The sequence below is a fragment of the Orycteropus afer genome, unplaced genomic scaffold, assembly GCF_000298275.1.
Source record: "Orycteropus afer afer isolate SDZICR_OR568_19922 unplaced genomic scaffold, OryAfe1.0 scaffold00611, whole genome shotgun sequence".
Lineage (NCBI taxonomy): Eukaryota > Metazoa > Chordata > Mammalia > Tubulidentata > Orycteropodidae > Orycteropus > Orycteropus afer.
In genome coordinates this window covers 1295832-1320851 of record NW_006922198.1, presented here as the reverse complement: position 1 = coordinate 1320851, position 25020 = coordinate 1295832, and the positions used below count along the sequence as shown (strand labels likewise).

General features: G+C 42.3%; 1 protein-coding gene across 1 annotated transcript in view; it reads right to left on the bottom strand.

Moving 5' to 3' along the window:
* Positions 1–3732: 3732 nt before the first annotated feature.
* The window catches only part of NR6A1 (nuclear receptor subfamily 6 group A member 1), a 358349-nt gene continuing 337061 nt past the window's right edge, over positions 3733–25020 (bottom strand). The window contains exons 5-10 of the mRNA XM_007956388.2: positions 22693–22847; positions 20957–21181; positions 19418–19672; positions 7638–7759; positions 5710–5862; positions 3733–3821 (exon numbers count right to left, since the gene is read on the bottom strand). Coding sequence (XP_007954579.1) covers positions 3733–3821; positions 5710–5862; positions 7638–7759; positions 19418–19672; positions 20957–21181; positions 22693–22847 — 999 coding nt within the window. The remainder of the gene's footprint in view (positions 3822–5709; positions 5863–7637; positions 7760–19417; positions 19673–20956; positions 21182–22692; positions 22848–25020) is intronic.

Sequence of the window (25020 nt, the reverse complement as noted above, 5' to 3'; positions counted from 1 at the left end):
GCCAAGAAAAAGAGGGGAATTATCAAATGAAAGTCAGAGGGGAGTGAGGACAGGGGGCACTTGTGGATCATGGGGAGGGAAGTCAGAGTAGTGGGTTTTTTTTAATTGTTATTATTATTTTTGTTTTGTTTTACTTTTACTTAAAAAAATCAGTAAAGAACAATTTAGAGTTTAATAAAAGAGCTGGTTTGAAAGACTGGATTTCTTAAAACAATCACAAAATTTTAAAAAGCAACAAGGAAGAAAAGACATAGACCAGGAGCCCAGAGCTACAGGTTTGTAACCACTGCTCAAATTCCTGCCCTACCAGGAGGCCAGGAATTCTTTACTTTAGTCAGTCTTGGACATGGCTTAGAGGTTGCCCATGCTAGGTTTGTCCATCTGTATTCATCTGTTTCATTTTCCAGAAAATCAAGCATATAGATAGACACACACACACACACACACACACGTAGGAAATAGGTAGCAAAGCAAGGCAGCTAGCTCTCAGTTCCGAGAGTTTTATGGGCCTGGTAACACTGACCATGGCAGGTCCTTGCCTCTCTGAGAAGGAGTGGTGAGAGGCAGGTCAGTGTGGATCTAGTGATGCTATCAAGTGATGCAGTCAAGACCTCCAGATTCTCTCCAACCTTCCTCTGTGCTTGGGAACAGGACAAGGTGGTGCCTGCCTATTACTTTTCATCCTGGGAGCTCACCCACACCTCATGTATGGACCAGGTATCCACTGAGCCAGGTGGAGTGCTTTGAGACAGGTTCTGGGGAGTTTGCCCAGACAAAAGGCAAGACCACCCAACCTGTGATGGACTTCAAAAGTCTACAAAGGAGCCAGAGAGCATGAGCTGAAGGTGAAGTTCCAAGATTCCAAGCTTGTTTTAGGTCAAGAAAATAATCAAAGGGAAAGGCAGGGAAAAATTTGTATGTTTCAACACAGTGCAAAAGGTGGGGCTCTCCTTTTCCACACAGCTTTCAGAGTCTTATTTTTATGGTGGAAAAATTCTCACTCAAAGTGAGTGTTGTTGGTGGCAGAGGATTGGAGAGAGGACAGGAGAGAGAGAGAAGAATTAGAGACAACATGCACAGCTTTTTTCTTCTTCCACTAGCAAAAAGGCTACCGGTTAAACAAACATTATGGGAAGAAAGGCCAAAAACAAACACACCAAACCTCCCCATGCAACCTTTCTCTGTGTCCTTCAAACCAAATTCACAAATACATCTAGTGGCTGACCTAATGTCTCCACACTGCTAGCTACACTCCTACCTTCTCCTCATAATACCTGAGTTTGCAATGCAACACATTCACTTTACCCTGTTTAAAAAAAGCCCAAGTCATAAAAGGACTGGGTGCAGAAAACATTAAAGGCGGTCCACAGGTCAGGCTCTGGCTTGGAACACGTGGCCAGTTGGCTCAGAGATTCTGCAGGGCTCTAGGCAATGAATGGGCTCTTTGTTCTGTGGAATCTGCTGTAAACATTCGTAAAAATGGATTTGTACAATGGCAACTTGCAGAACCTTTTCCCCACTCAACAAATTAACAACTCGCTCTGTTTAATACTGCATTATTGGAGAAACATGTTCTTGCCTCACTGGAGAGTAATTTCCTTTGATATCAATACAACAGGTAAAATGTTTAATTTAAAAGAAAGCAATTTCAAATAATAATAATATGACAGATGGAGGTCTAAGCAAAGAAAGATGCTGCACACAGAAGCCATCTTGGAGAAGTAATCTCTGATATGTGTCCCCTCCCTTATTTCAAGGGAAGCAGCTCAGAGCTCTGACCTGTGATCAAAGAATGTGATCTAGTTGGTTAAATAAAAATTCAGGGAAATAAGAAAAATTTTGTGAACTTAGAAATAAAACAGGTAGACACATACACAAAAATCTTTCTATTGACATGTGAAGAACATGCTTGTTGGAGCTTTTCCTGAGGAATAAGTTTCTTCTTCTTCTTCTTTTTTTTTTTTTTTTCCCTTCCTCAGAGAAGTTGGGGAAATGGTATTGAGGAATAATGCTCTGAGCTTTAGGTCCATCAAGGGATAAAGTCATCACTCTGCTGGTACCCGTAACATTTCACTAGAGAGAAAAAATAACAATCAAACACAATCTACCCAGTAAACACAGGAGGCCCACTGGGAAAGTGTGCTAGGCTGAGTTGGGGAGAGAGAGCAAACAGCCTTTGACTAAAGAGGCAGGATGAGGTGCTATGTGCCCCTCAAGACTCCCAAGAATGCATCTAGCTAAATAATATGTCTGCTGCATTGGCTGTGGGAGGGATCTGCATATAGGCAGAGGCAATTGTTGTAGTAAGATAGAGAAGGGAAAAACACCTGAAGGAGTTCCAAGACAGACCTGGTGTGGCCACTGGCCAAAGCCAAGAGGGAAGGCACACTCCTGGGGCTGGGTGGGACAGGTAGTGAAAGAACAAGGGGTCCAGGCCATATCTGCAGAAGTAGCAGCCAGGCCCTTAGGAACATGAGGTAGTTTAAAGCCCCCCCTTCCTTCCAGGTACATTTGGCTCCAGCCCTCTGGGACTTGGTTGGTCAGGCCACTGATGCTGTAGTCTCATTTTGGAGATGTCAGAAGGAATAGAATTTAGGGGCAAAATTTCTGGCTAGCAGACATAAATGGTCCTTCCCACTGGTTAAAAAAAAAAAAAAAGGTTTTAGATTCAGTCAGTGGGGTACAGTAGGATGGGATAGGGGAACAAACAAGGAGTTTCAAGGAGTATTTAGTTTTTAGCAGTTTGGCCTTTGTCCCACTACCCTTTGAAGAAACCAAGGTGAAAGAATAAATCAGTAGTGGGCAACAGGATTTAGAGCATGCATGTTGCTCAGCTGATTTTTCAAAGGGCCAATAGGAAATCAAATTTATAAGGGAGAAGGAAGAAGTCTAAAGAAGGTAGGCCGTAGTAGATGCAGGTAAAAGAATTGGGTGGCTATGAGACCCAAGACAAGAACCAAGGATTGACTTATTGCCAGAATTATGCCTGGAGGAAAAGGTGACAGTAGAAGAAACTGGTAGCACCCTTCTGCCCAGCAGACTTGTTTGGCAGGAGGACAGCTGACTTAGATTTGGTCATTGTGCTCCACTCTCTTATCTTTCATGTTTTCCAAAGAAAAGAGATGACTAAATCCTTATTTCTTGCTCTATTCCCCATGTCTCACTTGCCTTGCTTGGTAAACGTCCTAACAATGCTTTGCCCCTCTAACATGTGCTCTTTTGCCTGGCAATTCTATGGCTAGAAAAAGGCAGTTTGCTCTCTGACAGACAAATGTCTGAGGTCTGCTGAGAAAATGTGGAAAAAGTAGGGATGGTGACACCCCTCCCTTTCCACTGAGGTAGTCGTCTTTGTCAACATTATGGAAATAGTCATCTCAGCCCCATCCCACCCTCTCCCTCAAAATACAAAAGAACTATCTCTAAACAATGACAACACTGTAACATTAAACATCATCTTCACATTCTGTAAACTGCAAGGAAATGCATCTGCTGCATTCACACAAAAGCATGTGCATCATGTTGAAGGCCATACATTCAACTCTGTCGTGAAATAAATATATAGAAAAATGAGGTTAAAAAACAGACAAACAAACAAAAACTCTTCTTGCTATGGAAGCAGCTGGAAACGATGCTCCACAGCCTCCATTTTGGTCTCTCTGGCTCTTTCCTCTGAAGCCTGTCCTGCCCACCCAAGGCGCTGTAGTTGGCCTAAGGAGGGGCACTTGGAACAGGTCATTCCTTGCCCACACTTGTCTTGCAGGAATGCAGTACCACCTTAAAGAGGAGGGGCAGCTGCTCCAGGGGCACATTCACCATCTTTCCTGGGAATAATGTATAAAAAAAAAAAAGAGTTAGCAGTGGTTGCTAGTTGGAAGGGTATGTCTAACTCCTCTTGGGTTGGTGAAGGGAGAATATTGCTTTCTTGAGTGACTGAAACAAAGGAAGTGCCAGAAACATCAGAAAGGTCAGACAATCTGGGCTAGGGTTTTGATACTTAGACCCATTTAGGTACCCTAAGGAGTCTAGTAATGGTGCCCAACTCAAAATCACTGCTTCTGGCAAGGGGATACCTTGTGCTAGGTCTTTAAATTCATTACCTCATATAATTCTTACAATATCTTTCTGTATGATAGGTACTATTGTTTATTCCCATTTCATAAATGAGAACTCTGAAACTGAGAATTATTCCATGATTCCTAAATGCCCCTAAGAACTAAAATACAAGGAGAAATTTAGAATTTTCTTCTTTTCCACATAGATTCTCTAACTAGCATTCTATGGAACACTGTTATTTAGAATACGCAGCATAATAGGTTAAAAGGTTAAGAAAAGCACTGGGGGGAAAAGCGATTGTTCACAGAGAAAACCAAATTTGAAAAATTCAGGGTTAAAAAAGTAATACAGATTTTTTTAATTCAAGGACTTCTCAAGAGAATTATCTAGTATACTAATATATCTTGTATATATCTAAGGGCTGTGGTTCTTCCTCACAGTACCTTAGAATCACCTGGGGAGCCCCCCCTCCTTAAAAAACAAACAGATGTCTGGGTCCCATCTTATACCAATTAAATCAGAATCTCTGAAGAAGAACGCAAGCAATCATATTCAAAAAAATCTTCCAGGTGATTAAAAACGCAGCCAGGGTTGAAAACCCTACTCTACGGGATGAGACTGGGGCATAATTACTGATTTCCCTTTATTTCACAGAAGGAGCTCTGGTGGTAGAGTGGTTAAGACATTTGGCTGTTAATAAAAAGGTCAGTGGTTTGAACCTACCAGCTGCTCCAGGGAAGAAAGATGAGGCAGTATACTTCCATAAAGCTGTATAAGCTTGGAAACACAGTGGGGGTTGCTATGAGTCAGAATCCACTTGATGGCAGTGGGTTGGGCTTGGTTATTTCACAGAGCACCTATTTAACATCTCCTGCTCTGTAGAACACAGTTTTGAAAATGCTGAGACTTAAGGCAAAATACTCCTAAAATTTAAATAGTTTAGGTTCAGCTCACATGTGGTAAACTGCTCTGGCCCCAAAAGTAGAAAAGCAAATTTCCTTGTCAGATTGAAAACTTTCTGCTTCAAAACGTGGATAGTTGTAAACAAGAACCTTAACTAAATGAAGTAAAGCAGCAACAACAACAAAGCCAGGATTTTTATTGAAATCGACCTATTTAAATGTCAGGGAGCTCAGAAGGGGTCAAGACCACTAAAATTAAATCAATCAATCCATCCATGCTTTGCAAACATGGGCTTTTGAAGAATTATTTTAAGATACCACTTTAAATGAATGATCCTTAAAAATCCATAGGCATGAAATAAAAGTTAATATTTAAAATTGGGATATAATTCACATACCCTAAAATTCATCCTTTTTTAAACAGTGTACACTTCAGGAAATGAAATTAATTTGAGATGCTCTGAGCCTCTGTGTCACCATCCATACCACCAAACATCAGCCTTGCAGAAACTTTTGAGATGAAATGATTTAAGCCTATAGAGTACACTATTCATTATAAGAGTTCAGGAAATGTTAGATTCTCTTCCTTACAAAGAAAATACAACCTTCCCATTATGACGTAACTTTTCTGAGGGCAAGGGTAGTACCTCTTTTAAGCAAATAACGATGGGCCTGATTAATATGGCTTTCTCCATTCCCTTTACAGACTAAAAGAAACAAGGAAGGGTTGGAAGCCAGGGGCTCAGGATGTTACCTGCAATGTATCGAATCTCAGGCAAGCACATCATGAGGTCAGGAAAACGATTCGGCTGATGTGTATATTTATATTCAGTGAAATCCTGGCAAATGTACCAATATCGCTTGTTCAACTGTTCCAGCTGTGAGGCACTGGTCAGACCCCTGATATCTGTGAAAAAAATCACACAGGGGATGGGAGGGGCTTTCTAAATGTGGAAGAAATATAAGTTTGCTTCTTGAATTCAATTAAAGTTATTAAACACTGCCACAACTGTGGATCTCTTTTTCCTCCTTCTCATATGGAGGAACTAAACTCTGAAAAAGGGAAGAGAAATAAAACAGGAAGAAATAACATAAACTACAGTCACTTGACTGAGTTCCCAGCACAGGTCTGGCACAAAACAGGCACTGATGAACGTTGAACAGATTACTGAATAACTCACCTGTCCAAATGCATCCTTCACGGTATCTTTAAATTCGCCCTTTGTTGGAGGCAATCAGAAACTTTGCTGTTATGTACACTTCCATGCTTATACACACTACACATGATCTCCTGTGTACCTCTACTCTTACTGTTTTACCTGTGATATCCCTCCATTTAATACCTATGTGTATGTTGTTATTTGTTGTTATGTGCCATTGAGTCGGACCCGACTCACAGCGACCCCTCCTTGGGTTTCTGAGGTATCATCACTACAGAAGTATATTGTCCAACCTTCCTTCCGAGGAGTGGCTGGTGGGTTTGAACTGCCAGCCTTCTGGTTAGTAGTCAAGTGCCTTAGGCACTACGCCACCAGAGCTCCTACATATGTGTATAGGTATGTATATTTCTCTCTCTCTCTTGCTACATATAAATCTTATGAAGAGCAGTGAAACACTGCCTGATCTATTACTGGAAAACTTTATGAAGAACAGCGAAACACTGACACTGTCTCTCTCAATCTATCTCCCTCCCTCTCCACACACACACACACACACACATCTTTTTACTATACAGAATATAAAGGAATATTCCTTATGTAAATCTTACTCAGCCTTTGATGCCCAGCTCAGATGTCTCTTCCTCCATCTGAGGTTCAAGTAATGTGTCATAGTGTTTATTTCTTGAGGCCAAGGACCTGGGGTCTAATTTATTTCAATGTCTTTAGAGCTCAGCACAGGATCTGGCTAATGGAGGGACATAGGACACTAGGTAATTGCACGAATGGTGTAGAAGCAAGAGAAGCAGGTATGGGCAGTGTGAGGGGATGACGGTGCAAACAAGAGTCTCTGGACTAGGAAACTGAACATAGGAAGAGAGCGCTAACAAAGCCATGGGCCGCAAAACAGCCCAGTTCTACTGAAAGCAGAGTACTCATATGCTACTTTGGAAAGAAGAATGTGAATTTTCTTTCATGCTAGTTATCAGTAGCTACCAAGTACCACTTTGCAGGTAATATTCCACATAAATTGTATGCAGCACTTTTTTTTAATGAAGCTATGCTTGGCATGTATGTGTGAATGTGAGTTTTTGTATATCCCCACTCTGCCCTGAAGCTCGTCAGAACCACTGCCAGCCTGTCACAGAGGCCTTATCTCCAATAGTTTCATCAGTCACTCTGCTCTTCTTTAGTCACTGGTAAACTTGGTACATATTTTAAATGACGCATGTACTGTCCTTGGCGTCTGTGTTTAAATGCATTAAAACTGACTAAACAAAGTGAATCCTCTTCCTTCTTCTATGAGTTACACAGACTGTGGCATTTAGGCTTGAAGAAAAAAAAATCCAGTGTTCCTGTGCCATAGAGGGGCAGGATGGTTATGAAGGGGAGCATAGGCCACCAATGTGGCACCCACATGGTGTACAGATCCTGTATGACAGCCCTAAAGAGAGCAGGTGAAACAGGAGGTCAAGTGCTCCATAGCAAACAAACAAGTTCCTTCTTCCCACCCTCAACCACTCACCTTGATTTAGGAAGTTAATTGCTTTCATGCAAGCATATTCTTCATTGCTGACCTTTAGCTGATGGAACTTGTGATATAGGTAGATGAGTCGCTCAATCACCTCCATCCCTTCGTCACTAAATCTGGGGAATGGATATAGCTGTTATCAGTGGGCTCTGGTACCAATGGAGGCCAACGAAAGGCAGACAAAGGACTCCTACAGCTCCTTATGACATCTAAGGTAGGAAAGGGGCTGAGGCAAGGGGAAATGGAATCCAGAGCCATTTGTTAAGGACAGATCCATGGTGTGTCTTGGCAAGGTGCTGTTCACAAAGTCAGAAGGAGTCAATCAAATCTTAGTTCGAATCCAGCTCCTTCACTTACAAGCTGTGAGACCTTGTGGAAGTAATTTGTCCCCTTTCAGCTTTGGGATCCTCATATGTAAAATGAGAGTGATAGTGCTTGCCCACTTAGGCAAACAAGGACCAAGGGAGGTTTGGGATGTGTTATGAAGATACTGCTACTACTGAGATGCAGCCTCTAGTATCAATGACAGCTGTCATGGTGACTCTGTGAACCTCTGCTATAATGCAGAGAAAGCTGCTGATTTTATTTATTTAGGTTCACTGTTTCCAGTAGGGCTGAGGTTTACACACAGTTAAAGTTTATCCTTGATTTCAGCTAGGGTTAGAGGGAGGGAAACATAAACTGAGCTGCCATGCCAACCTCTATGCTGGACACTTTATGTGCATTATCTCATTTAATTCTCTACACTCTGAGCTATATGAGATTATCATCATTGTTTCAGATAAGAAACTACAGTTCAAAGAAGGGAGGGGATTGGTTCTTAAGCATACAGCTAGTTGGTGGCAGAGTTAGAGCTGGAAGCCTGGGCTAACTCCCCAAAGCCTTGATTTTTCCAATATCTAAGTTGGCATCCCCTAGCAGAGGTGGTTAAAAGTTGGTCATGATTTTTTCTTTGGATTAAGTGTGAGCTCCTTGGAAGAAAGACCAAGTTTTAGGCAAAGGAACCCAGGTTATACCACTCTGTTGTTGTTAGGTGCCATCGAGTTAGCGCCAACTCATAGTGACCCTATATACAACAGAATAAAACATTGCCTGGTCCTGTGACAGCCTCACAATCCTTGTTATGCCTGAGCCCATCGTTATAGCCACTAGGTCAATCCATCTTGTTGAGGGCCTTGTCCTTTCTCGCTGAACCCTCACTTTACTAAGCGTGATATCCTTTCTCCAGGGAATGGCCCCTTCTGACAACATGACCAAAGTAGGTGAGATGAAGTCTGGCTATTCTCACTTCCAGCATTCCTGCTGCACTTCTTCCAGGACAGATTTGTTCGTTCTTTTGCCAGTCTATGGTACTTTCAGCACTCTTCGCCAATACCACAACTCAAAAGCATCAACTTTTCTTTGGCCTTCCTTAATCATTGTCCGGTTCTCACATGCATATGAGGCTACTGAAAACACCATGGCTTGGGCTAGGCATGCCTTAGATATGAAAGAGAGATCTTTGCTCTTCATCACTTTAAAGAGGTGCTTTGCAGCAGATTTGCCCAGTGAAATACATTACCCAATTTCTTGACTGCTGCTTCCATTGGTGTTGATTGTGGAACCAAGTAATATGAAATGTTTCACAACTTCAACCTTCTCTCCTTTTATCATGATGCTGATTATTGTCCAGTTGTGACGATTTTATGTTGAGGTGTAATCCATACTGCAGACTGTAGTTTTTAATCTTTATCAGTAAGTACTTCAAGTCTTCTTCACTTTCAACAAGCAAGGCTGTGTCATCTGCATATTGCAGGTTGTTAATGACTCTTCCTCTAATCCTGATGCCACATTCTTCATATAGTTCAGCTTCTCCGATTATTTGCTCAGCATACAGATTGAATTAAGTATGGTGAAAGGATACAATCCTGATACTTCTTTCCTGATTTTAAAACATACAGTATCCCCTTGTTCTATTTGGACAGCCTCCTGGTCTATGTACAGGTTCCACATGAGCACAATTAAGCATTCTGGAATTCCCATTCTTCTGTTATCCATAATTTGTTATGATCCACACAATCAAATACTTTTGCATAGTCGATAAAACACAAATACATATCTTTGTGGTATTCTTTGCTTTGAGCCAATATCTACCTGACATCAGAAATGATATCCCTCGTTCCACATCCTCTTCTGAATCCAGCTTGCATTTCTGGAAATTCCCTGTTAATATATTGCTCCAAATGTTTTTGAATTAGCTTCAGTAAAATTTTGTTTTCATGTGATATTAATGATACTGTCAATCATTTCCACACTCTGTGGGATTATCTTTCTTTGGAATGGATACAAATATGGATCTCTTCCAGACAGGTAGTTGTCTTCTAAATTTCTTGGCATAGATTAGTAAGTACCTGCAGTGTAGCATCTGTTTGTTGAAACAACTCAATGGGTGTCCCATCAATTCTGGAGCCTTGTTTTTTTGTCAATTCCTTCAGTGCAAGCTTTGACTTCTCCTTCAGTACCACTGGTTCTTGATCATATGCCATCTCCCAAAATGGATGAACACTGAACAATTCTTTTTGGTAGAGTGACTGTGTATTCCTTCCATCTTCTTTTGATGTTTCCTTCATCATTCAATATTTGGCCCATAGAATCTTTCAATATTGCAACTCGAGGCTTGGATTTTTTCTTTAGTTCTTTCAGCTTGAGAAATGCTGAGCATATGAGCAGTTGATGGATGGTGTTCTTCCATTTTGGTTTTCTAACTCCAGGTCTTTGCAACATTCCATTCTTTGCAACTGACTTTGTCTTCTCGAGCTTCTCTTTGAAATCTTCTGTTCAGCTCTTTTATCATTTCTTCCATTTACTTTAGCTACTCTCTGTTCAAGAGCAAGTTTCAGAGTTTCTTCTGACATCCATTTTGGTCTTTTCTTCCTTTCCTGTCTTTTAAATGACCTTTTGCTGTCTTCATGGATGATGTTCTTGGTGTCATCCCAGAATTCATCTGGTTTTTTGGTCGTGGTGTTCAATGCATCAAATCTATTCTTTAGATGGTCTCTAAATTCAGGTGATATATAATCAAGGTCATATTTTGGCTCTTGTGGACTTGTCGGAATTGTTTTCAGCTTCAACTTGAACCTGAGTGTGAGAAGTTGAAAGTATGTTCCTCGTTTTGGCTGCAGATATTGAGCTTCTCCATTGCCTCTTTGCACAGATATAGTCGATCTGATTCCTGTGTATTTCATCTGGTAAAGTCCACGTGCATAGCTGCCATTTATGTTGTTGAAAAAAAGTATTTGCAATGAATAAGTCATCGGTCTTGCAAAATTCTATCATGCCATCTCCAGCATCAGTTCTATCACCAAGGGCATATTTTCTAACTATCTGTGATGTTTCTTTGTTTTCAACTTTTGCATTCCAATCATCAGTGATAACCAACACATCTTGATTGCATGTTTGGTCAATTTCAGACTGTGGAAGGTGGCAAAAATCTTCAATTTCCTCATCTTTGGCTTTGGTGGTTGGTATGTAAATTTGAGTAATTTAACTGATCTTCCTTGTAGGCATATGGATGTTATCTTATCACTGACAGCATTGTACATCAGGATAGATCTTAAAACATTCTTTGTGATAATGAATGCCACACCACTCTTCCTCAGTTTGTCATTCCTGGTATAGCAGATCATATGGTTGTCTGATTCAAAATGGCCAAAACCAGTCCATTTCAGCTCACTAAAGCCTAGGATATTGATCTCTGTGCATTCCATTTCATTTTTGACAACTTCCAATTTTCCTAGATTCATTATTCATACATTCCATGTTCCAATTATTAACGGATGTTTGCAGCTGTTTCTTCTCATTTTGAGTTATGCCAAACCAGCAAATGGAGGTCCTGAAAGCTTTACCCCATTCACATCATTAAGGTCGACTCTACTCTGATGATGCAGCTCTTCCCCAGTTGTATTCTGAGTGCCTTCTGACCTGAGGGGCTCATCTATTGGCACTATATTGGACAATGTTTTAGGGCTATCCATAAAGTTTTCTAGTAATATATCATACACTGTTTCACTGCTATTCATAAAGTTTTCACTGGCCAATTCTTTGAGAAGTGGATAGTCTCTTCCTTTTTCTGAATCTGTCTTAGTCTGGAAGCTCCACTGACACCTGTTCACCATGAGTGACCCTGCTGGTATTCAAAATACCCGTGGTACAGCCTCCAGCCTCATAGCAACATGCCAGCCATCACAGTACAGCATACTGACAGACAAGTACTGTTAGTACCATCAAGTTTATTCTGACTCGTAGATACTCCATGTGACAGAATAGAACTGTCCCATTGGATTTACTTGGCAGTAATCTTTACAGAAGCTGACTGCCAGGTCTTTCTCCTACAGAGCTACTAGGTGGCTTTGGAACAGCCAACCTTCTGGTTAGCAGCTAAGTATTTAACGAGTTGCACCACCAGGGCTTCTTTATACCACCCCAGGGACCTAGAGAATACTTCAGAGATGAGGCTACCACAAAACCAAGGAGGTAAAATCTTCATGGAAAAGCAGAAGTATGGGAGTTTATAAAAGCTGGGATCAGGCTTGGGCTCAGCCTTTCTAGGTCTGGGCTTGACAGTGGGCCAAAGAGAGTTCCAGATGGGGCTTAAATGCAGCCTGGTCATGCTGAGAAGATGCTTAGCTCCAGGGCTGCTGCTTGGCAACATATTTGGATTTGAGTGCTACAGTCCTGTGCCAGGCAAAAACGCCCTATCTGGGTAGGGTTCAGGATACCTGGAATATACTTTCTACTGCTTTCTGGGATCTACTACTTTCTATGATGACTTTCAAGGCTTTGCTAGGGCTTGGCTTCATAGGCAAGGTGGATATTTTCCCTTCCCTGGGGAAAAAGCCCAGCTGTGGCTGAGGCCAGAGGAGTGTGCACTTCTTAAGCACCAGGGGGAGCCGCAGCAACAGTTACCTGAAATGTGGAGCTCTGACTCTCTGCCTCACGGCATGGCTTCCAAGTCAGCCTGAACTGGGGTTTCTTTTAGGCCTGGTGTTTGAGCTATGATGGTAGATTCAATTTCTCTCTACACCTAGACCAATAGTTTTTACTTTATTTGGCTGACAGAAAATTCATACTGAATAACCACTGAAATAACGTTATCTACCATTCTACCATTTGTTGTTTGCTACTTGTTAGGCATTTCGTTAAGTATTCCACACATATGATCTCAGTGGATACTCACAATAATTCCATGAAATGGATATTAATTACAATCCCCTTTGTTCACACGTGGAAATGAAAGCTCGGAGATGTTTATTTACTGTGTCCTTATTATGTATTGGGAGCTCTGGTGGCGTAGTGCATAAGGCATTTGACTGCTAACCAGAAGGCTGGCGGTTCAAACCCACCAGCCACTCCTCAGAAGGAAGGTTGGGCAATCTACTTCTGTAGTGATACCGCCTTGGAAACTGAAAGAGGGGTCGCTATGAGTCAGATCCAACTCCACCGCAGTTCATTTGTTATTATGTATTAGGTCCTTTCATTTGTATTGATAGCCTGTGAGGTAAGTAATATCACCTTCATGTTAGAGATGTGGAAGTAGAAGATGTGATGTCCCCAAGGTTACAAAGCAAACAGTTGTTAGTGGGGCAACGATTCAAACTCAGGTGTTCTAACTCCAAGCCTGTCACTTTTCTTAGCACTATACCCCTTGATCCTGTTTTGTTCTTAACTGGTAACTGGGGAAAGGGTACCACATACAACTACAGGGGACCTCAGGATCTCTCTATTCCCACAGCAACTCAGGCCAGGCCCCAGCTCTGAGTGGGTGTTGGGTTTGCTGCAGTGTACACACTACTCCTGAAGTGCCTCCAAGATGCTGAGACTGACAGGAGGCCATGTACCTGGGAATGAAGACCACACCTCATCAGGATACTTTGTTGACTACTTCTGTTAGGGGGAAAAATGGTGTTCACTTCAAATTCCTGCTAGTATTTACTTGGTAGGGTAGGGTGGAGTAGGGAAGTGAAACGGTAAGGCATAAAAAGGAGGCTGCAAGGGGAGAAGCAGTGTTAGCATCCGTCTGGTGGCTAAGCAGTGTAGCAAGCAAAGATAATGCTTTGTCCCTTAATCAGCAACCTCTTGCACCAAGCGCTCACCCTCTGGCGCTGCAGAATATGCAGGTGTGTGGCTATCAGCCAGACTCTATCCTGCACTGCCAAACCTGTTCCTGGCCAAATCTTGACCTAAGGTACACAAAGGAACTTCCTAGTCACTGGCAAGAGCAGATACCCTTGGTCTACCATTTTCTTAGGGATAGTACATGCCCTCCTTTTCAAATTTCCTAGGGCAGGCAGCCATCATGAACCCCCGGAAGTGGTGAGGGGCTGGCAGTCAGCCAGCGGCCCCCACTCAGTCTGCACCAGCCTGACTGCAAAGCTTTCCTCCACACCCCGCATCCCACCCCTTGATAAACAAAGTTGTTCTCTGTTCTATGGGTCTGCTTTCTCTTACAGCCGTGCCTCCTCCACATCTGCCCACTCCACAGCTCTGACGCCCCTGTATTCTCTGTCTACAAATTATCAGTACTCAAGCCAGAAAGTTGGACAAACACACCCATTCTTCTTCTAGGTTCCCATTACGCAAACATGCTAGGACAAGGAAAACATTCCTGCCAGGATCCCCCAAATCACTGGACCATTCAGTCAGCAATTGAAGTTGACACTATGTAAGTTATGTCCCATTAAGGGGGCTGAGAGGTCCAGTTCTCTCTTTTTCATTCATTTAAATTCACCTACCCCGTGGAACAGTCATCAGCTGCAACCTGAGAGGAATTGCCATCTCAGCACCCATGTTACAGACCCCAAGACTAAAAGTCAGACTGAAGCTCCAGGACAAATTCCAGAAAGTAAAACCTTTTGAGAAAGCTCTGGAAAATAAGAATTTAGTATAGGATAATAATTGAGTCACTGGGTGGTGCAAATGGGTTAATGTACTTGGCTGCTAACAAAAAGGTTGGAGGTCTAAGTCCACCCAAAGGTACCTTGGAGGAAAAGGCCCAGTGATCTACTTCTGAAAACTCTGCCCTTGGAAACTTTATGGAGCACACACAGGGGTCAGGATGAGTCAGAATCGACTTGAGAGCAACCGGCATAGAGAGTAACAGTAAAGAGGCTGGACTTTGGAGCACAACAGACCCAGGTGATAATCTTACTCCATCTCTTTTCAGCTTTGTAGCATTGACTTTTCAGTTCCTCTGAATCTCATGATTCTCATCTGTAGCACAAGGATATAATATTAATGCCAGTCTCATAGAGTAATGGTGAGGACTAAACAAATAATATATGTAAAGTACTTAGTATAGCATTTGGCAAAATAAACACTCAAAAATTGTTAGCTATTATTGTTACAATAGCATCAGCATCATCTCTTCTATTGCTGCAGTAAAAAGAAAAGACTGTATAGGTTTATTGAGCCTTATTTATGTAGCTAGGGTCTGGGCAGGGAGGCCCAGAGATCTGGCAAAAATGGAGCTAGTGCTCAGGAAATAGAAGTGTGTATTAAAGCCCATCTAATGCAAGGTAGCTTCTCTTGAGAGCAAAGAAGTCTTCATTAGGGCCAGGAGCAGTCACTGGCTGGTGCTACAATCTGCTTTAAATCAAATTCACCAGGCTCAGGGTCTGATAACAGACTGATTAAGGAAAATGGGTACCATAAATTTGATTCAATATTTGAGAACAGAAAAAAGAGGTGATCATGTATCATCTGGGAAAAGCCTTCTCATGACAGCAGATAATCACTTGCATTTAAGATTTGTGAAAAAGTAAAGGCATTTTACAGGAGTGGGAGTAACACAGGAGCAGGCATGGTAGGAAAGAGCTATGGGCAATTACAGACTACACACCTCAGGTTTCTAGCAAAGTTAAAGCTGCTTTACAGTGATGAACTTGATTCCAGAGGTTCTTGCACTTTCAGTTCCTATGACCTCCTCAGCAGTCTCCACATGCACCTCAAACTCATCAGACCCCAAACCAATGTCAGAGTTCCTCCCTAGAGCACCATCATTACGGTTGAAAGAACTGATGTCCACCCAGCTGCCTAGGCCAAAAACCTAGGAGTCATCTCTAACTCTCCATTCACTAAAGTCTCATTGAATTTACCTCCTTGACATCTCTTTACTTTGTGGTGCCCTCTCTATTCCAGTCATTGTTGCCTTATTCAGGCCTTGTTTTCTTTCACTTGGGCTATGGAACTGCCTCCTGCTCATCTAATCTCTCTACCCTTCTTCACGCCAATTCACCCTGAACGTTACAGCCACAGGGAACTTTCTGAAATGCAACCTGACCATATAATTCCTCTGCTTAAAAACTACCTATGACTTAAAACTATTAATACAATAGAATCCAAATTCTTTAGACTAGCATTTGAGCATCTTTGTCACCTGTCTTATCTGTACCTTTCTCTCCAGTCATTTCCTCTCTCATTTCTCTTTATGTATTCTCTCCACACCTTGATCCACTGGACTGCTTCTTGTTCCCTGCACATGAGCTTTGCAGGATCTCTAACTTCTAGGACTTTATGTTATCCTACTGCCTTCCTCTTATTCTCTACAACCTACCTAGAAAAATCCACTTCAAAGTGCAATTCAAATTATCTGTTTCTCTGGTAAGCCTTCGCTGATTCTGCAAATAGAGGCACTCATTCCCTATCCTATTCGTGTTACTGTTACTGTATGCCACTAAATCATTTCTGACTCACAGACCCTATAGGACAGGTTAGAACAACCCAATAGAATTTCTAAGGCTGTAATCTTGCAACCTGACCGTGTATCCAAATCTTCCTGCCTTGGAGCGGTTGGTAGGTTTGAACCACTTAAGTCACTGTGCCACTGGGACACCTGGTACAGTCTCTCATGTATGCGATAGATTCTGACCACCTGGAATGAGACTTTATGTCAGAAAACAGTGGGAAGAACAGCGTAGTCTCCTAATCCTATATTCTTAACACCTCACCATTCAGGGAATAATCTTTAACAGTCAGCTAAAATATAGTGTGAGCCCATATTTTGCAGCCAGGCAGATATTTATTATTAGCCAATGCCATTAACAAACATTACCTTGATGAGGACACATCATATCCACCATTATCACCCTGCATTGTATGGTTTGTACTGCTTCTATTTGTTTCCCAAACCTTTCAGCCAAGAATAAGGACTCTCAGAGTCAGAAACCATGTCTGCATCATCTGTGACCCAGCACCCCTCTCCCTATTACAAACATAGATACTCATGAAATGGCCATGGAATTAGACCTAATATGCTGAAGTTCAACTTTTATTTTTCCATTAAAGGATCCCATAGTGCAGTGAAACGCTTAATGACAAACCTATTCCTTATCCTTAGAACCCAGTCAGCAGCAACACATATTCTAGAATCAGTGTTGTTTAATAGTATTTTCTATAGTGATAGAAATGTTCTACATATGTCCTGTTCAATACAGTTGTGACTAGCCACATGCAAAATGTGTCTAGTGCAAATGAGAAAATGGATTTTTAATTTTCATAAATTTTAATTTGAAAAGCCACATGAGGCTAGTGGCTACTACACTAGATAGGGCAGCTCTAGGTCCTCCTTGGCAAGAAGTCTCCGTAGAAAGTAAAAATTCCCTTAATAATTCAGCTTTTACAGGCCTTTGCTTTGGTCCTGAGGGTTTGAGGGACTGGCTACTGTGGGATGGGGTGACTTATGGAGCTCAAAACCATAGAAAGCCATGCTTTTTCAATGATCCCTGCCTACCTGTAGAGAGCCCGGGAACATTTAACACTCTTAGACGGATTAGTGGATTCAAGACAAATAGGGAGGGTTGGATCCCTGGGCTAGCTGTGCAAACCCTGACAATATCAGGGCAAGCTGACTGCTATGCAAACACCCTGTTGACCCAAAATTACAGAGCAGGGGACAGGAACTTGATGGAAACATAAATTAGAGGCCCTGGACAAGGGGTTAGGTTATCTGCAAAGTCAAATAGCTCTGTTTATAGGACAAAGTGTTTGCTGGATTCAAAACTCTTGTCATTTATAGATCACCCTAAGGCCAGTAAGCATCATTAATAAGGAAATATAAGAGCACCAAGAAGGAGAGTCAGCCTCCAGACTCTTCCCTCCCTCCCTCAGCTGCACAAAGGGTCCTTGAGCTTGAGCCTTGGCTTGTCTTTATGCCGTGATTGGGTGTCAGAGGGAGATGCACCCCAGTTGTGTATAGAGAAGGATGGGGGCTGGCTTTCAATGATGGGGTACCTTTTCTTTCCTTATTCCTGGTGCCTTAGAATCCTATGACTTCCATTATTTTATACTGTTCAATAAAGGTGGTTTCCTAAAATGGCTACTTAAGTGTGATTTATGCTTCTCATATGCATAAATTTATAAGGCAGAAAAGTCTCAACAGGTCATGTGTCCTGAATTTTGGGGTCAGGAAATATGCCCCATGTTTCCAAAGTGAGTGAGTAAAAAGGGTTCATGGAACAGCAAGGAGAAAGATGATCTGCTCTAGACAAGGAGGTTAGAAAGATTCTGACCACCTGGAATGAGACTTTATGTCAGAAAACAGTGGGAAGAACAGCTTAGTCTCCTAATCCTATATTCTTAACACCTCACCATTCAGGGAATAATCTTTAACAGTCAGCTAAAATGTAGTGTGAGCCCACATTTTGCAGCCAGGCAGATATTTATTATTAGCCAATGCCATTAACAAACATTACCTTGATGAGGACACAGATTTGTGTGTGTTTTCTTCACTGCTGCATCCTCTGGGCTTGGAACAGTGGCTGGCGTGTGCTCAGTGCTCAATCTTGTTTGAATGAACATGGTTTTATCACCTTCCATGTGGGATCTGAGGCCCCTAAAGGACTTAATTAGTGCTGACTTATCCTTTCATTTATCCCCTAATTATTGTGGGCCTAATGTATACAGGTCACTGTGCTGGTAGTGGGGATAATGATATGAAGACATGTGTGGGGAAATGGGGCACAGAGGTAGGTGCTGGGGTCACCAATACCAACCATCCCTAGCTCCAGGCAGAGGGCAGGAAGGGCCTTGTGGGAGCCTTAAAATCACATTCCCTGGGCCCCCTACCCAGCCCAAGGCTGTGCAGACCCAGAAGCAGCTGCCACCCTGTGCAGCCCACAGTTCACCATGTTTTGCACCCTTCCTTGTTCCTCTTTTCTGGGCAGAGCAAGGCTTGGCTAATCAAGCATTGTGGGCTTGGATCTTGGTACTCAAATACAGGCTATGGATTCAAATATAAAACCCTCAAAGGCAAGTCTCTTAGAACTTGTTTTCTCATCCATAAAATAGACAAAATAACCCATACAATGCCAGAGGCTATAAGCATGAAATAAGACAATAATATTCAACTACCTAGCCCAGTGCCTGGTACACAATAGGTAACCATGATGACTCCTGGGTCTCTTTCTTGGATTGTACACTACATCTCAGAACTCCTCACATTTTAGGGAAAGTTTAGATTTTACCTCAGTGATGCAGATGTGATAAACATAAGAATTTAGCACTGTGCTAAGCTTTACTATGCCATATCATTTATTCCCCACAACTACCTGATTAGGGAGGTATTGTTATCATCCCCAATTTACGAACTGAGAACCTGAGAAGCAGAGCTAGTTAGTGGTAAAGTGAAGTAAAGCCTGCATAGCTTTAATACCCTTCCTTTGGAATGCCAGTAAACGTGGCTTGCAGGGATTTGCAATGGGTTGGCTGCCAATATTTCCTCCCCAGCCAGCAGCCCTCACCTGTGTAGTTCTTCATCAGAGGGTGAGTACTTGGCAGTGACATCAGCCAGCTCTCCAAAGATCTGCTTGCTATAAACAGTGAGGGAGGACAGCAGGATTAACTCTTGCCATGTGGAGCTCAGGAGGCATGTGTAATCCTTGATTGAGAGCTCGCAGAAGAAAGGCAGTTTCTTGATCCAGGCAATCTGCCTAAAGAGCAGCTCATCGGCCAGGCGGCAAAGTAGGGCAAATAGTTCTGCCTGTGTCACCGCATATCTGGGGGATAGGGAAAGGGAAAAGTCACTTCCATTGGTTGGAGGGTAAGGGGTATAGGGAGAGGGTACTTCTGAGGGCATTAATGGTTGTGGCAGTGGGCTCCTTGCCCTTAACAATGGACTTCAACTTCCATTCAACTCAGGTTTCTGATAAAGGGCAGGACTGAAGCCAGCAGCTGTCCTTTAGTGCTGGAGGGGCAGGTTTGGTAAGAAAGAATTGCTGAGGGATAAAGAGCCTTAGAAATTTGTATATGTATTAGGGAATATGACTTTTAATGTTGATGTTCTCTAATACTCCATGTCTCAGAAAAAAATTCCAGTCACTCCTGTTGGGGCAATGAGAGCTCCAATAGGGTGGGATCTCATGCTGATCCAACACAGAAATGGCACAAAAAAGAGCGTCCAGGCCAAATGGCTGAAGCTTTTCCTGCTCTCACTGCACCCCCTGGTGGCAGGAGTTCAGGAGGCAGAGTTGCTCAGCTTTTCCTCTATGCTACTGCTAGGCAGAAGGAGCAGGGCATTTTGCACTGCTGAGTGAGAGGAAGCATCTGAGGCCACTGACTCAGAGGTCCCAGCTTTTTTGCCCTCCGGGCCCCCGGGCATAATTCTTTATTCCAACTCCTATGCTCAGATTTATAAAAGTTTTATGTGGCCTTCTTGTGGGTAGACATTTGAATCTCTTGTTCTGAAACTAGAGAATTGCTTAAGAAATCTCAGGATTCCTTTTTTGGTGGGGAAAGATGTCTAAGCTTGATAACAGACAGGTAAAGGAGTAATGGGTGCAAGCAACAGGTGGGATTGAAGACTGAACTGTTATCTGAGGTACAGCCTACTGAGCAATGAAAGTTTTCCTTCTACTCACTCACGCCTACACAGAGATACCAGGGCTACCCATGGCTGTGTTGGCTAGGGATAAAGACAGGTCACAACCAGTTAGGGACTTGAGTGCTCTGTTAGAAAGCTTAGACTTGATGCATGAATATCCCAGGAAGTACACAGTTCCATCTGTGGCACAGAAATGTTTAGACCCATCCCAGGGTCTGGCTTACCTAGTTCTAAATAAGAACAAAGGCCCTTCAATGCCAATTCCACAGAGATTGAAAAATGAGGGACCACTGACTTCAAAGATAAGCATGGATCTGTCTTCTGATGCTTGAGCCATCACTCATCATCTTCCCCCACTCATCCAGGAGCCTGAGGTACAGCAGCCAGGGCTGCAAGTGAGTGTGCAGGTAGGGAAACATTCTAAGGCTACAAGAAGCCAAACAGGGCAGGGCTCACTCACCCATCTTCAATCAACATAGGTGTGCCTAATGGCTCCAGGTCCTCGGCTGACAAGAGCTGGTGAATCAGACTGTATGACTGGGGATCCAAACTGCGAGCTTGTGGAGGCAGAAGTGGCGAGTGGCCAGAATAGCTGAAAAGGTGTGGTATGTATTGATAGTGTGGAGGCACAGACATACCCATGTACTGCTCCCTGAATGCCATGAATCCATTTAGCTCCACAGACCTACTGGAGAGAAAAGTCTCAAGTCAAACAGAATCATGGCAGGTCTAATGCCTACTCTCAAATGAAATGAACCAGGAGGTGGTTCAAGTATTTTGTGGAGATGAGGTCTGTGGTGTTCCTCAAGTCAAAGCATATAATTAATGGCCAAATGCATGCCTCCCCTACTAAATTCCAATCTGTGAAAAAGGAACTCCATGCAGGTACCATATCTAGAGAGTTTTTAATGGATACTGATAGACTATGATGATAAAGGTATGTGTTTGCTGCTAGGAAAAATAAGGCATAGATAGGTTAAGTACCTTGCCAGGCCACAAAACAAATCTAACACCTAACAGGGAATGTGGTATTTGACAACAATCCCCTACATATTCAAAGGAAGATACAAACAAAGGAACAACTGAATGAATAAAGGCTATAATGAAATATGAAGACAGTCTTGCCTCCTTCCCTTTCTTGGAGAAATCTAACCACTTTGTCAACTAATAAAAAGAAAAAAGAAAAAAGAAAAAAAAAAGACTCCTTTAGCTTTTACTTAGATGCATCTCCAAAACAGGAGTTAATAAACTATGGTTTGCAGGCCACATCCAACCCTCTTTTGGGAAATAAAGTTCAGTTGGAACATGGTCACATTTATTCATTTACATATTATCTATGGCTGCTTTTACACAATGGTGGTACTGAATTGTGAGCCATACAATATGGAGTACAAAACCCTTAACAGAAAAGAGTTTGTCAATCCTTATTCTACATGAAAGGTTTCTGAGGAAAGGAAAGCTTCCCTTGGTAGCCCATCACTCAAGAAAACATATCTAACTGTTTCATACCTAACAACATAAGATACCATACTTGAACCAAGAGTCCCTGGTAGCAGACAAACTTGACTGGTTTAAAAAGCTTTCTTTCTTTGTTAAAATTTATAAAGTGAAAAACCTGACTCATGTTTATGTGGAAAAACCATATTTTAACTCAATATTGTTTATGTGTTTTTTCTTATTTCAGTGATAAAGTAAATGAGGGAGAAGAGCTACATTTAAAATGTTATTGTTAGGTGAAGAATGTATGCACATGGATAATAGCTAAACATTTTATCAGTCTGCAGAAGAGGCTGTGGACATTTTCAAGGTCCTTTATATTAAACTATGGGAGCTCTGGTGGAGTAGTGCCTAAGGCATTTGACTGCTAACTAGAAGGCTGGCGGTTCAAACCCACCAGCCACTCCTTGGAAGGAAGGTTAGGCAATCTAATTCCATGGCGATACCCCCTCGGAAACCCAAGGAGGGGTCGCTATGAGTCAGATCCGACTCAATGGCAGTGGGTTTTGTTTGGGTTTGGGTATATAATACTGGTTCAGAAATTCTGCTTTGCATCATCCTGACCCTCATCCCAGAGCCTGAGGGAACAAGAGTATAATGGCTGACATAGCTTGGAAAGAATTCCCAGCCTAGAGGTTCCTTCATGATACTACTCTTAGGGCAGACTGTAGGTAATGCTGGGCTTTCCTCGAAGTTTACCTGGAGGACAGTGTGGAGCCTGGTGAGGGCTGGTTGCTCTCTGAAGCTCTGTTCCCAGGGGAACTGTGGTCACTATCACCATGGTTGCTCCAGTGATTGGCCTCTTCCTCAAATTCCTGCCCAGACATGATCCTTTCGATCTCTTCCTCTGAAATCTTTGACAGATAATCAATACATGTTATATTGGGTATTCAATCTCAGTTTCTCAGTACTGAGAGCATATTCAAACCTCACATGGATTCCCAGGACTCTCTAGAGAGAAACCCAGATTTCCCTGCATCCACCCACACTCGGGCATCTCACTAATCTCAAGATAGTTTGGTTGCTTGTCTCCCAGAATCATGGCTCACCATGACCTTCTTCTTGCCCATCTATACTACTCTCAAGCCACAAAGCCCCCGTGGTCTTTAACACTCCTTTTTGTTGTTGTGTCTATTCTTTTCTACCCCTGAAACACCACTCCTCAATGACAAACTCCTACTTGTCCTTTAAGACCCAATTATAATGTCATTTCCTTTGTGAAGCTCTATACCACCAACTAGACAGAATTTTAGGTCCTTGCATTCACTCATAATTCTGTATATTCTGAGAATGGCAGGATCACATAACAGTTAAGGGTATGACTTCTGGAGTCATACCAATTTTGTTCAAATATGGGTTCTATCACTTCCTAGCTGTACAATCCTAGGTAAGTCTTTTAACTGTTTGAACCAAAGTTCCCTCATTTTTATGGTGGGGGAGGATAATACTATCTACCTCATACGATTGTTGTAAGGATTAAATGAGTAAATAAATATCAAATAGATAGAAAAGAGCCTGGCACATAACAACTATTATAGAAATGCTAATGATGACAACATCATCACATTATTCTTTATAGCACTTATTGTAATGTATCATAAATATATCCTGTGTAAGACCAGGGTTATGATAGAACCTAGAAAAGAGTGTTGTTGTTGTTGTTATATGCCGTCGAGTCAGACCCGACTCACAGCGACCCCTCCTTGGGTTTCCGAGGCAGTATCACTACGGAAGTAGATTGCCCCATCTTCCTTCCGAGGAGTGGCTGGTGGGTTTGAACCGCCAGCCTTCTGGTTAGCAGTCAAGTGCCTTAGGCACTCTGCTACCAGAGCTCCCTAGAAAAGAGTAGAAAAGAGTAGGTATGCATTAAATGCATGTTGTATAAATGAACAAATATCACTTATTAAGTGCCAACCATATACCTTCACATGGATTTTCTTAATAAGAGAAACATTCCTAAGGTTACTAAATAAAAATGGCAGCTCAGAAAAGTGAACTGACTTCCCCAAGATCACACTGTGTGCTCATGTCTGGGGCAAGAGTTTGAAGCAAAGGCCAAAGTATCTAAGTATTCAGACCCGAAGTCCAGTATTCTGGCTATTAAACCATATAGGGAGTGAATAAAAATATCTTCTATGAAGTCTAACCCAGAGTAGACATCTAACTGGTTATACTTAGCACAAAGAATGGGACTGAGTTTTAAGGAACAGGTCCAGATGAGTTTTTTTTATCTTGATCCTACAGAAGCATTTAGAACTGAAAGCTAGCCAGCATACAGGAGTTAGATGGGAAATAAAAAGAGTTTAACTGGTATACAAATCGAGTGGCTGGTCAGGAATAGCTTGGATTGCATACTGAACTGGGAAAGGTTTCCTTTCTCTACTCACCAGCATGTAGCAAAAAACTCTGTATCTTTTCTCTTATGGGTCTGTGGAAGTCTGAAATGATTGTTTTCAAAGACAAACAGTGCCATTAAACGGCAAGACATCTAACCCCTTGACTGAATAATCCTCAGTGATAGTAGTGAGAGCAGATTGTCCCAGACAGGTGGGACAAAGAGCTTGGAAGGCACAAAAGCACTTGGGTTGAGTGAAAAGGGTCAGTCCCAGTGAAGACAGCTTACTCCAGCTAGGAGCCAAAGTTGAGCTGCACCTGTCTCTCGGAGGGTCCCATGGGACACTGGGGGTGGAACGTGTTGGGCATATAGGACCTAGGTCACTCAAGCTTCCTGAGTTTCAGCTCCCTTATCTAAGCTTCCTCTCTCATAGCTTAGGGTTCCCTCATAGGATGCTGAAGCAAAGTAGTATGCATGTTTGCCCAGAGAGACCTGGGAGACAAAGATAAAGTCGTAAGTGCAGGTGAACAATAGGTGCTCAATAAGTGGAAATTCTATCTTTCCTTCTACAATTAAGAACTTGTAGAAGGGGGTTCAGGCAAGATGGCGGACTAGGCAGAAGGATTGCAAAGACCCTCTTCAACAAAGAAAAGAGAAACCAATTAACACAGACACAGAAGATAATCTTGGAC